Source organism: Pezoporus wallicus, unplaced genomic scaffold (genome assembly GCF_028554395.1).
Source record: "Pezoporus wallicus isolate ANWC-B61680 ecotype Strahan unplaced genomic scaffold, APGP_CSIRO_Pwel_v1 contig_8725, whole genome shotgun sequence".
Taxonomy (NCBI): domain Eukaryota; kingdom Metazoa; phylum Chordata; class Aves; order Psittaciformes; family Psittacidae; genus Pezoporus; species Pezoporus wallicus.
The window spans coordinates 304,858-321,941 of record NW_026638227.1 but is presented as its reverse complement, the minus strand read 5'-3'; the positions used below and the strand labels follow the sequence as shown (position 1 = coordinate 321,941).

At 44.5% G+C, this 17,084-nt stretch overlaps 1 protein-coding gene across 3 annotated transcripts; it reads right to left on the bottom strand.

The window, feature by feature from the left end:
- Positions 1-766: 766 nt before the first annotated feature.
- MAP3K14 (mitogen-activated protein kinase kinase kinase 14) lies at positions 767-16,656 on the bottom strand. Of its 3 annotated transcripts, none has more exons than XM_057410040.1 (15): positions 16,359-16,656; positions 15,724-15,793; positions 14,653-14,863; positions 13,914-14,525; positions 12,737-12,874; positions 10,634-10,763; positions 9,774-9,905; positions 9,265-9,414; positions 8,412-8,575; positions 7,881-8,031; positions 6,917-7,267; positions 5,683-5,789; positions 4,193-4,337; positions 3,604-3,704; positions 767-2,769 (listed from the first exon to the last, which is right to left on the bottom strand). In XM_057410040.1, the coding sequence occupies exons 1-15, from the start codon at positions 16,609-16,611 to the stop codon at positions 2,605-2,607; spliced, it is 2,880 nt and encodes a 959-aa protein (XP_057266023.1). In that variant the 5' UTR covers positions 16,612-16,656; the 3' UTR covers positions 767-2,604. The 3 variants fall into 3 exon arrangements, with proteins under 3 accessions (XP_057266023.1, XP_057266025.1, XP_057266024.1); XM_057410042.1 differs by having other exon boundaries at positions 768-2,769; positions 9,265-9,369; XM_057410041.1 differs by having other exon boundaries at positions 768-2,769; positions 9,265-9,369; positions 14,653-14,867; positions 15,725-15,793.
- Between the last annotated feature and the right edge of the window lie 428 nt (positions 16,657-17,084).

The window sequence follows — 17,084 nt, the reverse complement described above, 5'->3', positions numbered from 1 at the left end:
GATCTCAAGCTGGCAGTAAAACTATGCAAACCCTGGAGATCCTCCCAAGAGAACCACATTCAGGACAGTAAGAAAGCACCAGTGGTTTGTGGTATTAGCCAGAGTCTTTCACACCTGGCAGTGCCTGCTGATGCCACAGCCTGTCTTGTACAATATGTGCGAGGTGGAAGTCTGCAGCCTCACTTTCCTGCCTGAGGTGGCAGCAACACAGGACTGGAGGTTTTGGACGAAACAAAAAGGATGGAGATACTGGCTAATACTGGTGTGAGGGTACAGAACACAGACATCTCCATCTACTTTGTGAAGGCACTGTGGGTTCACGAGAGTTCACTGCCCTTCCTCCATTCGTGTAGGTGGCCTGATATTAATGTTAATGCTACAGATGAAGTGTGAAGCTCGAAAGTCCTGGGAACAGAGGGCTGCTGCATCCTGCCCTACAGCTTGGCAGAACTTGAGTCTCACACCCATGTATGAAACAACTGTACATCGAAGCACCCTGCAGTGAAAGCCATGAGATGCAGACTTTGAGAAGGGAACAGACCCTGCTTTCGTGTTTCAGACTGACACATCACCAACAGACTCTTCTTAGAAACAACCAACAGGTTTTTCTCCTCCCTGCCTCACAGGAAGCCCAGGAAGGGTGCCAGGTGTGGGGAGTTTGATCACTGCACTGAGTATGGGCTTGGGAGCTCCTGGGAGCCCTGGAGGAGCATTTTGATCCTCCTGCTTAACATTCTTAGTAGCTTATGGCATCTGAGAAAAAGTAATCAAGCCAACCTACCCACTCCTCCCCTACTCCTTCCTGGAAGACATGTGCATACTCCGTTAATTGTTTACTAAAAAGACTCTTCATGTGGCATTGCAGATATAATCAGGTGCCTATTCTGGCCAATGTATTAAGTGCTAAGAACAAAAAGTGCTATAAAAACTAAACCCAGAGTGGTGACAGGTTCCATTTTTCGTCAAGAGTTCCACTTTTTTATTAGATCACAACTTTAGTTTTTGATGAGGGATGTCACTGCCAAGTTTATCAAAACCAGCCATGCTCTGGGAGACCAAAGGGAAGGAGTATCAGTTCCTAAAGGAGCATTGCTTCTCAGAAAGGGAGGTCCAGGGTGTAACTTTCCCAGCTATTTCCTAAGTGAACTTCACTTGAGGAAACTGCCAACATTCCTGTCCCATTGTGCCCCCAGAACCAGCATGGATCTGGCAGAGCATACCCTGCTTTCTGTGAGCAGTTTCTCTGTTCAGCCTGGATGTAGATAGCTCCTGCTCAGAGGCCACTGAAGTTACAACACTCTGGAAGAGCAACAGCACCCTGTCAAGTGATTTCCACGTGTGTAAGGGCTTTGAGCAGTCCTGAATAAATATACCCTAGCTTACAACTCCCTCTGCCTTTGTTCCGGCTTAGAGGAGGCTTAGCAACACCAGCCCATCAGAATGGGACCCATGCTGCTTCAGTACACTCATAACAATCGACACAACAGTAAAAAAACAGTTGAAAACTTAAGGCATCCTGGGCCCAGCTGCCCACCCCGCTCCGTGAGCACGTCTTGCAATAATGGCAGTGATAGGAGGCCTCGTGTCAGTCCCTGAGTGCTGGTGAGGGCAGGCTGAGCTCGCACCACGCACACGTGGGGCACTGACCTCCCATCCTGGGGCTGAGTGGAGGGATGGGGTGATAGCTAGGAGTGAGGTTTTTATAAATGCTGTAGTCAAAGTCAGCCCTGGTCTGAGCCGGGGGACCTGCCATCCCTTTCCCCTTCCAGGGGGAGCTGCCTGCATGGGACAGTCCATGAGGAGACCCAAGTCAGTGGTGGAAAGAGGATGGAGGAATACAACCCCTCCACCCTTCCCACCAAGGAATATCATACCTTCCTCCTGCCCTACCTGCCAGAGTTGGAAGCAACACCAGAGAGAGAGCACCAGCTCCTAAGCCAGGGAGGAAGCCTGAAGATGAGAGCTGCAAGCAAAGCTCTTTCTGGGAAGATAGTTCTTTTCTGATTCAAGAAGGAAGTGTCTGCAGGAAAGGGTGGGAGGTGAAACCAAGAACCCAGCCAGTTACTGCTGTTGATTTTCCCCATGCAAAAGGCTTGAGGTAGAGATGATGCTACCCAAAGCCGACAGAAACACTGAGTTTTTCCTCCAGCTAGAGGGAAGATAGCCAGCTCCCCCTGGCACAACCAACTACACTGAAGACATCCAACCTCCTCCTTTGGGCAAGCCCAGCAGCTACTGGCTTCACCTCGGAGGCTGAGCAACAAGAGTTCTCATCCAATCCCCCTCTGCTCCTGAAAAGCACAATCACATTCCTCTGAAAAGTAGGAATTTCCACCCACCATTCTCAAGCTCAACCTAACACTCACACCCAAAACAAGTAATTCCCACTGTTCTGGGGAACACCTAAGTTCAGGACATGTCTTGGAACTGGATCAAAACAGACAACAGAAGTGAGGCCCGAGAGCAGTGAGCTGCTGAGCCGCTATTCTACTTCAGCACAAAACACCAGCAACTGCACTTGGTGCTCCATGGCAGGGGTGGTGGTTGGAAGCTTTTGCAATTCCTTCTTTCAACAAGGTAAAAACCTCCAAAACAGGAACAGCTTCATGGCCTGTTCTCCAGTTGACCATGCTTGACTCGCCATGTCCAGCTGACACTGCAGTCAGGGGCAAGGGTGCACTGCAGCTCAATACCAGAGTCGGGGACCTCCATGTTGTAGTGAACTGGCTGGCCTTCTTTAGTAACCAGACTGAAAGCAGGGATTGGTATCTGTGAAACAGAACAGACAGATTTGAGTGGCATTTCAAGTCTCTTTCAGAACATGATATCCTTCTATCAAACACAGCAATGAACTTCCCAATCCAAAAAAAAACACTCCTGGAGAAAGGCCTGTTCTTGGCAGGAGCATCCAAACCTTCTCTCCTAAGAAAGTATCTCAGAAACTGGACTAGGTAGCATTCATTCACCCAGCGCCAAATTGCCTCACATGAGTTTCTGACCAGCACTGGTGGTTCCTGAACTGCCTATGTTTGTGCACAGTGAATTCCTCTGCAGGCTCTGTGATGTCCAAGAGACAATGTATGCCAAAGACAACCAGCACCACTGAACCATTTTCTGGACTTCTGCAACCTCTTTGTTTAGAGATGTTCACCACATTTTGCACTCAGATGAGTCACAGTCTCACAAACACTCAGGAGTTCTTTCAGGGACTGCCAAAGAGGACAACAGTGCGGTTCACTGTAGTCTGCCAATATCTCCTCCAACCTAACAAGTTAGAAGCATCACAGCCAAACACAGCCCATCTCCCTTAGCTGATATTACTGCTCTTGATGAAAAAGTCATATAGTGATTCTTCTACAGGGAGAGGGGAAAGAATTTATTTTTATGGTCGAGGACTATAAGCTGCAGCATAGGTACCTTCTGAGATGGAGATCCCTGTGGTCCCTCTGACAATTAGCAACTGTTCATGATTCAGAAAACATCTTTGGGAATCACATTCCTAACAGCAACATTGAAATTATACTACTAAATGTGTCATTAGGGCCCTCGAATGGACTTCAGGGTCACTGTTTAAAGGCATTATGAAGCTGCACTGTGTCTCACCTGGCTGCTTATCCCAGTGGCAATGTCTCCCACCTTTGTCCTGTGGAAATCCCTGATGTGTAAATTTTCTCCACTTAGTAACTGGATCTGGATTTTCACTCCTGAAATGTGCAAGAGAAGTCATTAACTTCTGTAGGCATAATGACTTCTCAGTCCAACACAGAAAACTTGACTAGCAAGGCACATATATCAAAACTCAGTGTTGTCTTTAAGCATTTAATTTAGGTAGGTCTTCCGCTGAGCATGGAGGCTTGCTGAAGACAGCAATGACTCACAGGGCAGAGCTGGATTTAGCAAGAAAGCAGCTGAAGAGATGTATTGATTCACACAACATGCCCTCAAAAGTACTTTCTAGACATTTATGGTTATAAAACACATTCTTGCACATGGCAGATGCACAAGGCAGCGCATACAAAGCTGAGCCGGGAACTTCTCTGGCTTTTCCTAGACTATACAGACTCAAGTGTCTTCCACCCATTCATCACTGGGTCAGACTTGGCCTCCAAAGGATAAGAAGAGCTCCAAGACCCCAGATCCTCTAGACACTGAGGACGTTCTCCCTGATCAAAACGTAGCACTTGAGACTTACCATTGAAATAGCTGGGAGTGTCTGTGTGCCGACTGCGGCTCCGCAGGTTATTCCAGCTGAAGCTCTGTCCATCTGCCTGGCTGTTCCAGGAATGAATCCCAGAGCTCATAGTGTCCCTCAAGCTGTGAGAGGCCTTCATGGAGTTCTGCAGAAGTAAGCATAAGTTTGGCAAAAGCTCCTAAAGAAAATGAGTTTGTATGAGATAAACGTTAAAATCACCTCAGGAAGAAAAAAGTAGGAATCCACAGGGATCTAAGGCCAGGCCTTGAGTTAGTCAACATTTACCTGCCATGTGGAAAAGGACATGAAGAGCAATGAAACATTTTTCAGACATACTAAGATATAATCAATGGGCAAATCAATAAGCAGTGGAAGAGCTGTATGAGAAAAGAGGGGTTTAGCTCACTGAATGACAGAATAAAGTGTGAGACAGATTTCTAATGTCAGTAAGCGCCAAGTAACACACAGGAAGAACAGTGAAGTGTATATAAACAACTCTGGATCCTACAATGCTAGACAGCTTGGAAAAGTCTGCATTATCCTCAAGTCATCAGAAGTCAATCTGACATCATCAGCAGAGTGTGAGTATCAGAAAAAAGTCAAATTATATATTGGAGTTGGGTATTTGGGGGAAAATAAAACCAAACACAGAACCAAAGCAAGCCAGAGTCACATCCCAGCTGCACACACCATGCTGTGTCAAAGCTGAACTACTGGACGTGACTCTGCTCAATCCTCCTCAGAAAACATTAGAAGGCTGGGAAGAGGAACAGAAATAGGAAACAGAGATGGTCACAGGCAGAAATGACTCCTGTAGATGGCAGGCTACACAACTGTGGACTCTGTCTTTGAAAACAATGACTGAAGGGCTTAGGTCCTTCCCCGGTTACAGCAAGGCTTATTCAGTGTTTCGCTGGTTTTCGCTACCTTATGAACACCAGAGATAAAGCAAACAAAAGCAATTACACTTAGTAACTTTGACTATGTAAGTCACCAGTATGAATGGGTTAAAAAACTTTATGAAGAACAGATCCCTAGGCTGGAAATGAATATCCAGGACCAGGGTCTCTGTTCATCTGCCCTATTCTTCTGGTCTTTCCCCCTAGACATCCTTTGACCCTGGGCTGCACAGCTATCTGGTCCAAGTTCACCACTGCTTCTTCAGTTCCCTATTTCTGCATAGCGAGGGTCAAAGCTCCTGAGATTTTTCCATATCCACACACTTGAGACTTCCTGTCAGTATACAGCACAGGAGAACAACTGGAGAAAAGAGATCCATGCTGGACAGTAAACTAACGGAGCAACCACAATCCTAAACACCCAATTGTCTAAGGACAAAGGTTTCTTCCCAAGGCATTCTACAGCAAACTCGGTGTCAAAAAGCAGCAACGAACATGAGAAACTCCAGATGTGCACTGGTCACAGCTCCCCGTAAACCAGAGATGGTTACCCTGCCACACCCAGCCCCCTCAGCATCCATCTACACGCACCTTCTCACTGGCATCTGACACAAATGGGCTGTCAATGCTGAGACATGAAAGCATTTGTTCTTGCTCTTCCAGAGAGTAAGGCTGTGAAAGGCTGTCCAAAAACAGTTCTGCAAGCAAAAGGAAAGAGGAAGACATTACCATTGTTTCCTTTCCTGCCTCCCTCCTCTAATTACAATTAGTGCAATTAATACCCAAAGCTTCTTCAGCATTATTTAATGAATGTTGATATTGGTGTCCACAAAATACATGGCACACAATTCCTCTGCTAAGCAGAGGCTATGGTCACCACTGTGGAAACTGAGCCAGAAAGGAGAGATGAATTGTGCCAACGACTTGCAAAACGAAACAGAGGCAGCACTAGTGCCAAGAATTTCCTAGTTCTTGCCTATTATGTTACTTATGAATCTTCACTGTAGATTCATCCACATTATAGCCAAAGAAAGGTCAAACTTATGTATTCAACTCCTGTGGTAACTTGCACGGATAATATCCAGACTTTACAAGGCTGCTGAAGATCCAAAGCCATTTGAGACAAAGCCAACCCTCAGCAATCCCCTAGAATGCCATTCCTCAGGTCCATGACAAGTTACATTTCAAGACACTTTTTCTAGTCTTTGGAAATTAATTGAAAACTTCAAGCTAGGGAAAATATGGAATTAAAAAAATGTGAAGGTTGAGTCACACGGGGGCAATGGAACCAGACTGTTCCTTCCCTCGTTTCCAAACTGCAAGTTTTCCAGTTCTGGTTTGCTGCTGGTAATCAAATTCATTGGCTGGTGGCTCTAAGTTTTCCAATGCAACAGAACAGTTGCAGACTGATTTTAACTATAATACTTCATTTGATATCTCCCATCCAATAGGTTTATCCTTTTATCAAAAGAATAATGTTTGAAAACCTAAAATTTCAGATGAAGTTGGAATGCAGACCCCACTTAAAGCACAAGTCTGACACTGGTGGTTTTTTAAGGTTCTTGCACCTCTACAGAAGTTCCCTTCACTGTTCAGAGAGTAGAAGGAAATTCTGATCACTAACTTTGTGGCATATTTAACTGGTTAAGAACTACTACTCTGGGTAATTCAAAGGAAGGCTGAACAACCTGTGTAATGAGAGAGAACTGACCAAAAATGACACTCAAGCTCAAACCCTAGAAATAACTGTGAAGAGGCCAATAGAAAGCAGCTGTATTTTGATCATGCTCAAAAAGCTGAATTCCCTCCATAGCCTGCTGCTTACCTATTTCTAGCTGCTGAAGCTCTTGCTCTGAAATGGCTGTTGCTCTCTCCACATGGCTGCAGCTCTTCAGGGGGAGAGGAGTTGAGGCAAGAGGTGGAGGATCCCAGGCCTCAGGTAACTCCTTGCACACATTCCAAGGTGTTCCCTCAACCTCCTCTGTTTGCTCCAGAGATGGTGGTGGTAGGACAGAACTTGTACAAGAAACTTTGACTGCCAATTTTGGGTCAGAACCAGTCTCAGAAACTGAGCTCACTGTAGGGGACAGGGATGTCTGGGGAGTGTTTTCTTTGTTCAGAGATAAATGCCTAGGCTCCCTGTATTCACCTCTCCAGGGGCTTGTCACACCTCCCACTGTAAAAAGCAAAAAGCACATAAACATTATAAACTAAAGACAAAACAAAAGAGGTAAAAGTTTTCCTTCACATGAAGAGTTTCTGAACTGCATCTTGCTGTAAAATACGCAGCATCTTCAAAAGACAAAACCAGACCACCTCTACAAATTCTTGCTGTATTACAGAACCTTACAGCAGGATTAACTTGAAATAAATGATGGATAGTCTTAGAGGCAAGACCAGAGCGCAAGTAGGAGTTACAGTTCAGGATGCAATAAACCCCTGCTTTCAGTTTTGCTTCATACCAGGCTCCAGCTCAGTGGGTGATACTTCAGCTGAACATGAGCCCAGCCACAGCACACACCTTAATAAATCCTCATGGAGCAGAACATTGGCTGCTTCAAGCAGAGAAGCAAGAGCAGGTGACAGCACACAAGGAATTTTGGGTGAGAAACACCGGGCTGTGGGCAAAAGCCATGAACCCCAAAATATCCATCAATGCTGAAGCCTGTGCAAACGATATCCTGAACAGTAAAACACACTGACATTTCCCATAGGGCCACTCTGACATAACTAGCAACTGGTTACTGTACCAGTGTGGATAAGAAGCTTTAGACACAGGACATTTCTACCTTCTTCAAGTGCGACACTGGTTTTTGTTTTCAGTTCAGATGCAGATGCTCTCTGAACAGGCTCTTTCTCCAGACCCATTTTAATAATCTCAGCAGTGAGAGGGTTGCAGGAAGGTGGAATTTCCCTCAGAGGAGGTGGCTCTTTAGCTATCTGTGTAACAAACAGGAAGTGAAAGAGGTTAGACCAGAGAAGCTTTGTTTGATTTCAGAAAGGTTCTTCCCACCCTGAAAGCATTTCCTACTGAAATGACAGCATTAAACAAGAGATCTGAGCAGTAAATTTATTACAGGTGAACGGCTAAAAAGCCAACTCAAGTCATGAGCAGGATATGAATGAAACAGCCCTAGCATGTGTAATACCCAGCAGTCAAAGAAGCGTAAGAAATTATCAGCTTCCAAAACAAGGTTGGCATCATTTAGATGCCCAGCTGGCTCTCAGCCAGCCTCCCTGAAAAAACAGCTCTCTACCTACGTATCATGAGGCTCTGCAAGCATATGTACCTGTTACTGAAGATATCTTGGGTCACTTACCTTTAGACAGAGTGGGTGATTATAATACTGGGTCCAAGGGTGGCACCCATTAAGCATATGCAGCATCATACAGCAACTGCTCCAGACATCCACTTTGGAGTCACACCGCTTTCCCATGACCACCTCTGGAGCCATATGAGTCTCTGTGCCAGGCACATAGTTCCCTAAAACAATTCAAATGAAAACTCACTGCATGGAAACTAGAGAATTGTTCTAATGCAACTGCTGGGAAGCCTAAGGCAGCTTCCTTGTCTTTCCAGTTAAAGTGAGAAATAAGTCATCTTAACCCTAAAAGAAGTGCTGTGTGCTCTTATAAGCTTATAGGCTACATTTCCATATCAGTCCCATCCCTTACACACAGAATAGGTATTAATTTCCCCTTCCAAGCCAATCTGTGAGGGGAAACATGATGCTTTACTGGTGTAAGAAAACATCCTTCTCTTTCAAGGGCTGCATTAAGCAGCACTGTAAAGCTTAACTGCCTGAAAATCAGCGAGGAATTTTGCTTTAGGATCCTTCCCCAGCTGTTCAAGGAGGTTACATCACATCACAAGTCAGAGTTAGATTTTTAAATTTCGGTGTGGCCTCTTGAAGTGACAGAACACAGCACACATTATGCTGACAAAATCCCACAACAGATTTCTAGACTGGCAGATAAGAACCATCTTCCAACCTTGAAGTTCATTTTAGCTGTCAGTGGGATACATCACAGTAAGATCAAGGAATGTGACACTATCAGCAACATTAAGTCTGGAAAATACAGCTGCTTGCAAATTAGCCAAATGTAAATGTTCAAAGAAGAAAAAATGAGTCAGCAGAGCAATTCTTTACAATCACAGCAGAAAATCCTTACCTGTGACCAAGCACTTCCCCAGGCCATCTGGATGGAGGTGAGCGGAGTGGCCAAAGTCGCACAGAAGAGCCCTGCTTCCATCATCAGACAAGAGCACGTTTTCCGCTGGCAATGAGAAGCTTTGAATTAGTCTCCTTTGTATTATGGTCACTGAGATGGAAAAAAAGCACAAAAGCCCACAGAAGTACAGGGTTTTTGAGCCTTAACCAAGGTCTGTTACTCCTATGAAGCACCAGTGGCTTAAGCAAGTACACAACTATAATTATCTGCCCTGGAAATTCTTCTACCCAGTGGTGGGCAGCCTGGGCAAACAGCCTGTCAGGCCCACTGGATGACAGAAAGAGGTGACAAATATGGTATGTTCAGCTGTTTAGAACCAAGTTAAGCTCTGACCTCAAACGTAGAGCTGAAAATCTGCTAAATAACTAGCCACTCAGGATTTTAACCTCTAAGCAGTTTGCCTCTATCAAGAAATAGGGAAGAACAGGGTACCTTAAGTACAAGCCTACCTTTTACATCTCCATGGAGAATGTTTTGAGCATGAAGATACTCCAAGCCTTCTAATGCCTGGCCCAAATAACTGAGGGCTCTGTCCTCTGGCAGACAGCCACTCTGTTTAATTAGCTGACCTAGTGAGCCACCTAGAAAGGAATCCAGAGAGTCCATGTTAGCCTATCTTTAAATTCTTCCCAGCATCATCAGCACTCCTCATGGTTTCTGATGAAGAAACAAGAACTGTCAGGTCTGACAGCCCTTATCTTCTACACTTGGGCCTGCTCCTTTTAGTTATTCCCGGAGTTCTTACTGCCCACAGAAACTAGCCTCTTCCATGGAGCCTTTTGCTTAGCGTCAGTTTAAAGGTGTTGCTTTGTATCAAAAGCAACTACTCTGTGAGCAGATCAGACATTTCTAGGTGCCTCTGATCACCAGTCAGCTCTTCACAGGCTCTATTTTCCTTACGGTCCTCACTAGAAAAACAGGATCAGGCAACAGCAGCACCGAGGTTTGCTTACACAGAATCCCCTTTTCCAGTACAATGTGCTTTATATGGGGCCACGCAAATAAACATGAATGCAAGAACCAGCACCTGCGATGTGTTTTAGTGAGAACTTGCAGCTGCTGGTCAAGAGATGCACATCTTGTACTGCAGTGAGGCAGGACTGGGAATTTTTCTCCCTCCAGAAAGACCATTGCCACATACCAGCAAGGATTATACAATACCTATCCCAACCCATTCAGGAATGAACACTAGAGATACTCTGGATACATCAAAGAATTAACAGATTTAAAACTGGGGCAGGAGGGAGATCAGTGTCTGCTGCATTCAGTGGTTACAGTGGAACTTCCACTGTGGTTGCTCCTTTCTCACCCTCCATCAGCTTCATGAAGATGGTCACCCACGGTCCTTCCTTCACAGCTCCGTACAAGGGGACAACTTTAGGACTTGTTACTGCAGCACATGTTGTTAGCTCCTCTGCACGGAAGTGTTCAACTTGTACCTACAAAAACAAAGAAGCAGCACTGAACAGATTTTGTGTTGAATCCCAACTGAGCTGTTCCCCAGATGCTCGGGTCAGAGTGTCCTGCACTGTCCAAGAGCAGAGGTAGAAGGATGACCTTCATTAACAGAAATCAGTGGCTACAACAATATGTGGGAACACTCAGAATGATTCTGAACAAGGATGATGCGAGTCCCTAAATCCTCAGCATCTGAGTGAAGATTTGTCAGAAAAGATGACAGGTTGCAATACCTCCAGCTTGTAGCTGGTAACTTCAGAAGGTAATTTCTGTCTCAGTTCAAAAGATAATGCTGACAACTGGAGCACTCTGCTTTCATGAAAGAGGAAAAAAAATTAAGGATAGTGCAATACTTGGCAAATATAAACCTCCCCCAAACCAGGAGGGAGTCTGAAATATGGCCACAAGCAGGGATCCACACTATCACCTTTTCAGCCTGCACAGAAAAATGGTTAAAGAAAAACTCTATTCACTGAGTTTACCCAAACAAAATAAATCAAGAATTTGCTAAAGCCCAGAAGGAAAACATGAGCCTGTTCCCAACAGAACTATGATTCTGTTGGGAAAAGGATGGATCACATTTCCTCACTGTCAGCAATCCAGCTCTAGCTAGTCTTCTTTAATCTCAAGAATTTGGAGAGCTGGTGCTTACAATACCAAGAATGGTGAAAGAAGGTCAGGAAGTCCCCTTCTAACACAGGCAGACAGTAGGAACTGAAGATAGTTGCTCCATTAAAATAAAACCACTCCTCATTACTGAAAATACAGCTATTTCTCCTAAGAATGTATTTGGAAAAATACATAAGAAATGTAAGTAGTTACATCCTGTCAGAAAACAAGCTGGTCATGTTGCCACAAAATCCCACATCTAAAACATGAGGATGCAGAATACAAAATAAATACGTATGCTTTAAATGTGTTTGCTTCTATACAGCTGGCAAACTAAATGGTTAAAATACTGGACAAGCTGGCTTAGTCTTGCCACTTCTACCTTTCCACATGCAATGCAGCAAGCTGAGCCCAAATGCAAGCAAGAAAAAGCAAACATTTTAAACTGAAAAACTCAAGTCCCGATTCTTTTTGCATTTAACATTTTTGTACTCAAGACAAACGCTTCCCACACACCTCTTGAAGTTTTCTATTGGGGTAATGTGAGAACCATCAGGTCACAGAGGTGGTGAAACTATTCAAGTGTTAAGTTCAAACCGAGTAGTTTACTTTCTCATCATCTACTTGCATAATCACTCTGCCTTCACCTCCGAGGCACTCCATGGATGCCTACAAACCAATACCCTGACTCCAGTTATGTTCTATATGCTTCATACATGGTAGGACAATTGCATATCTTGGTGCACAATAGATTACTAAGCCAACTTTTGGATAAAAACACATCTGCTGCTGCATCTAGAACAGAATCACCTCATTATAATGTGCAGTACTGCATATGACACTTACTGAACAGATGAAAGCTCTCTCCAATTTAAGTGCCTACCAACTGCCTTACTTTGTCCTACTTTATTCCTTTTTCAACAAAGAAGCACCTGCCATGTCACCATTTATACTAGACACGTTTTTAGATGGGAACAGTTAGATAAGCAAACAGCTCCCACAGCTGATTGTCCCCCACAGCCACTAGGAACACACTTCCAATTTTTCTGAAAGCTGGACTCTCTTGGCATGTCTCGGCACACAACCCCATTATCTTCTGCAGCATACTTTGAAGGCCAAATGAACCATTTCTGGCTGCCGAGCTTGACCCCCACCCTGTGCACATACAAGTTCTCCAACTGCTGCGTCTCTCCACGCCATCAGTTTTAACTTGGACAGAACCACAGCAGCATTTCACAGTGACTGTATAATAAACTACCTTCAGTCTATGGCAGCTGGAAGAAGATGTTTTCTCCATAAGCCTTCTTGTGTCAGGACCCCCCCCTGCTTTCTCACACATAATTACCTTTTTGGCAGCACACTGAAAGCCTGTCTGTTTGTCCTCTATTTTATACACTTCTCCAAAAGAGCCAATGCCCAAAGAACCATGACATTTGGTCCAATGAACCTCTTCTCGGTACTCATAATCCACTGGCTTTAGTCTCTGGAAATCAGAAATCGAGATGATTTAGTTTCTGAAAATCAGAAAACAAGATGAAGCAAGGAAAGGAACAGTTCAATCCTGATGCTCCACAAAGACCAACATTCTCAGGAAAAGATACCACTGCACCTCTAAAAATCCCTGTCAAAATTACTTCTGTCACAGGTTTGAGATGAGATAGGAGAACCTATTTGATTTCTGTCTGATTTAAATGAGTCTACACCATTGCTGTAAAGAAAGCCCACAGTATCTGGACACCTTTGGAGGGCCAAACTATTCCCACATGAAGGACAGAACTACAAAGCTAAATCCAATGAACAAAACAAGATTGACTAAACGTAGACATCTATGTGTGAGCTAAACCTTTTTTATAGCCAGTAGACTGGGATCATGCCTTAGGTCTCAGTGTGAGTGATACCCTGAACTTCACTGACAATACTGACAGGGTCACACTGATTCCAAAGAGACCTCTATGAGGAGTTGAAGGTGGCAAGACAGAACTGAATTCAGAAGAAATAAATCATGCCTCTAAGGTTTACATGCATTTGATAGGCCCAAGCCCTGTGCTTGGCAAGGGACAATAGGTGAGTTGCTGGCTTCCTGCCACAGGTGGCAGACATGCTTTTTGCACCTTCACAATCTCCATGTCCCTGGTTTCTGTCTGTGTGACAGTCCAGGTCACCTATAGTCAATGAAATATTGCAGCCTGTTCACCTGAATAGATCAGGTTCTTTCACAGAGAAAACAGAGAAACAGAGAAGACCTCTCTGAAGACTGACTAAGCACAGAAACACTTCCATAGACAAGCATGAGTATTTTGTGAATGAGCAAACAAATTAGGGCCACTAGTCTAAGACAGGGCTTTATATCCTTCAAAAACCAGAAGCACATCTTTAACTGGCAGTCTTCCACCATCTCAAGAACCATTCAGAAAACTCAGTATTGTTACAGAAGCTAGCACATGGACGCAGACTCTCTCCCTTCTGCAGCCCAGGAGAAGCTCTGCCTTCCACCACACTAGTGTGTAGGGTCAGAAGATCACCTCAGTAAGTAGCACGCCTTCATTTTCATCTGCTTCATGAAATTGTCCCTTCAGGTCCAGACCACCTCCTCTCCACGTCTTGGCTAGGCTGGCTAAATTCTGTGGTTCACCAAGACTCACACTCCCCTTCAAGGCATCCACCAAGTATTCCTCCACAGAAATCTTGTCTGAGCTGGTTTTCATGGATTGGTTGATGCATTTAGAGAAACTATATTCTAAGTTTAGGCCAGGTAGTTGATGCTCATCATCTTGATAGTTGAGATCACCATGAAAGTATGTCTCCAGAGCATTATATTTCATGGCATGGAGAGAACTGTACAGATGTGGGAAGTGAGGGGGTATTATGTTGTAGGGAAAAGGATGGAGAGTTTCAGGCTGTGGAACACTGTCCCTCTGATAGTGCCGTTTCCAAACATGATTAAGACACTGAATAGGGCTAATCAACTTGTGCAGTTCTGCTTTGTACTGGCTCCTTGGGGGGTGGAGTTTGCCTGTAGACAGAACTTTCTCAGGTTTCTCAAAAGACAACGGATCATAGAGCATAGAGTCCTTGTTAAATTCTGAAACCCAAAAACTGTTTCTGTAAATAATATTTTGGTGTGATTCATCCTCCTAGAAAATAAAACCAAACAACAGAGCTGAGCAGGAACCTCAATATAACAACCCAAAATTCAGCTAATACCTGCTAGGAATTTGCAGGGGTCTCAACAGCACAAAAGGAAGGGTTAAGGATTCTCACCTGGACAGGAATTGGAGTACAGCTCTCTTGCTCAGGAGTCCTGGGACCTCGCTTGCCAGCAGCCACTGTTTGTATTTTCAGCTTGGATCTTTTCTTGTGACGTTTCCTTCTCGTCTTCCCACGCTGCCTCCCCCTCCAGCAGGTAGGTGCCATCTTTCCCTCCCTTGCATGGGCCACATTGTTAGGGATTTGATCAAGACTGTCTGAGCGGCTACGGGAAACCAAAAGGCATGAAGGTTCTTAGATCTGATGGTGAAAGTACACCTCCAGCTAATAACTCTGACCCACAGAACAAGAACTAGCAATTCTGCCTTCTGAGATTTAAAGAATAGAGAGCTAGAACATCACATTTTGCCTTCTAATATCCCAGTGAGCCACTCCAGAGTGCTGGAGCAGCTTAAGAAAGCTCCAATATGTGCCCCAACAGGGCACAAGCTCTTCCTGAAGAAGTGGCTCACTCCCACAAATGCAAGTTCCAGGCCACCATTTTTCCATCACAACTTCTAGCTTCTCTTCACAACTCTATTTCTGATGCTGTCATTAAACAAAGGTTCTTTTCTCAGTCCCTTTTATTTACCCTCCCCAGAAGCAGTTCCTTTTTCTCAGGACTACTTCTGGCAGCAGCCCAAGTTTCCCACAACTCTCAAAGACAATGGTGTAACCTGGTTCCAAAAGCACAGGGACAGTTCAGTTAAAGACTGAGACTCTTCCCTTGGGTCCTTCAACTTCAAGCCCACAAACCTCAAAAAAAAAAAATCACTCAGTCACTTCAAAACAAATCTGACCACCCAGAAATAGAGGTAGAAGACTACAAGGGCCAGTAAATCAGCAAGCATTGACAATAAGACACTACAAAGCTTGTGCTTAAACTTATGCTTTCTCCTAACACAAAAAGGTTCTGAGGAAGGTGTTTAGGAAAGATACCCTCTTCCTGAGCCTCAGAGAGAAAAGCTCATTCAAACAGAAGTGCTTTTGGAAAGACATACTGTAAGCACACATTGCTGGCATGATTTGAAACCAGTCAGCGAACACAGCAGTAAAGGTGGGTATTCATGTTAAGAGGTCTCTCACCTGTAACGCTTACTATGAGCAATAAAGGATCTCTCTGATAAAGTGGGGCTGAACTCCTGACTGTTTTCACCTGTGTGAAAGAAAACAGGATCATCACGTCTCCAATGCCAAGCAAAGTCTCCTAGTAACAACTGCACTAAGAAACAATCCTACCAACTTGCTAAAACAGTGCTCCAGACAAATCACCACACAGTCGTGCCACACCATCAACACTACATCCTTCCTCCCCCAGCACTGTTTAGCTTCCCAGCACTGTGATCTCCTGATCCTTCAACTCTTTCCCACCTGACAGCTTTGTTTTTCTTCTCTTCCCCCCCCCCCCCTTTTTTAAAACACCTCTCAGAAGTCAGCCAAGGACAGATGACCCAGCAGGACACTGATGTTTACTCAAAGCACCTTGGTGCAGTGGCCTCATGCTGTTCTGTTATTTATGTTTTATTCAGTGGACGCTGTCACATTATTAGGAGATTTCACGAGCTTCCTAAAGAGAGACTGGGATGTGTCACCTACTCCACCCTACTTGGGATTACAAATAGACTTCATCTCAGCTCTCCAGGACTGCAAAGCGAGTGAAATCTCATACTGCATTACACATTCCTTTTCCTCAATGAAGAGCAGACTGCCCTCCTACTTACATTCTGCTTGGGCAATAATAGAAATTGATGCACATCCTCCTCCTGTTTCTTCTTTTGCTGTTCCTTTGGTGATTACATCATTCAGGATTTTCCACTGACTGTGGAAGATGACCTTCTTGGACTCTTCTACTTTGTAGACACTGCTCTGCTTTTCACTCACTGTCTCATTCAGCCCCTTGGTAGCCGTGAGCTCCTTCTTGTGCTTGATGGCTGGATCAGGAGCTCCCTGGCACGTAATTCCCATCACTGCCATTTCCCAGGTTCAGAGAGTCACTGAGGCAGAACAGAAAAAACAGAAAAACACTTGTCAAAGACACTTCACAGGCAGAAGCAGCTTCAAGTTCACATGAAGCAGGAGGCTGCTGAAGGTATCAGATCACTAAGTAAGTTAAACCAAATCAAGGACCTACCCAACCTCTGAGCATGGTGCTGAGAAAGAACCCAAGACTGCCAGCTCCCCATCCCCAACTGCATCACTGGAGAGCTGAATAATCAACATTATTCTCAGTACCAAAAATGAGACCACACAGGTTTCAAAGGAAAATTTATTTCTTGGTATATTCTCTCAGTTAAATACAAACAGTGAAACCACAGGAAAGAGGGAACCCCTGTATCACTGACCAGGAAGAATATTCCCACCAAAAATAAAGAAAAAAAAAGACATGAAAGATTTTCTCCTAGAGTGCACCCAGAAGTTACATTGTGCTCTCACATCACACAAAATGG

Excerpts from the sequence above, each read along its gene's own strand:
- MAP3K14 (XM_057410040.1), bottom strand. The coding sequence starts at position 16,611 with ATGGCAGTGATGGGAATTACGTGCCAGGGAGCTCCTGATCCAGCCATC. Across the intron at positions 9,906-10,633 it reads CTTCATGAAGCTGATGGAGG|GTGGCTCACTAGGTCAGCTA; the intron begins GTGAGAAAGGAG and ends ATTCCTTTCTAG. Across the intron at positions 8,032-8,411 it reads ATCACCCACTCTGTCTAAAG|ATAGCTAAAGAGCCACCTCC; the intron begins GTAAGTGACCCA and ends TTTGTTACACAG.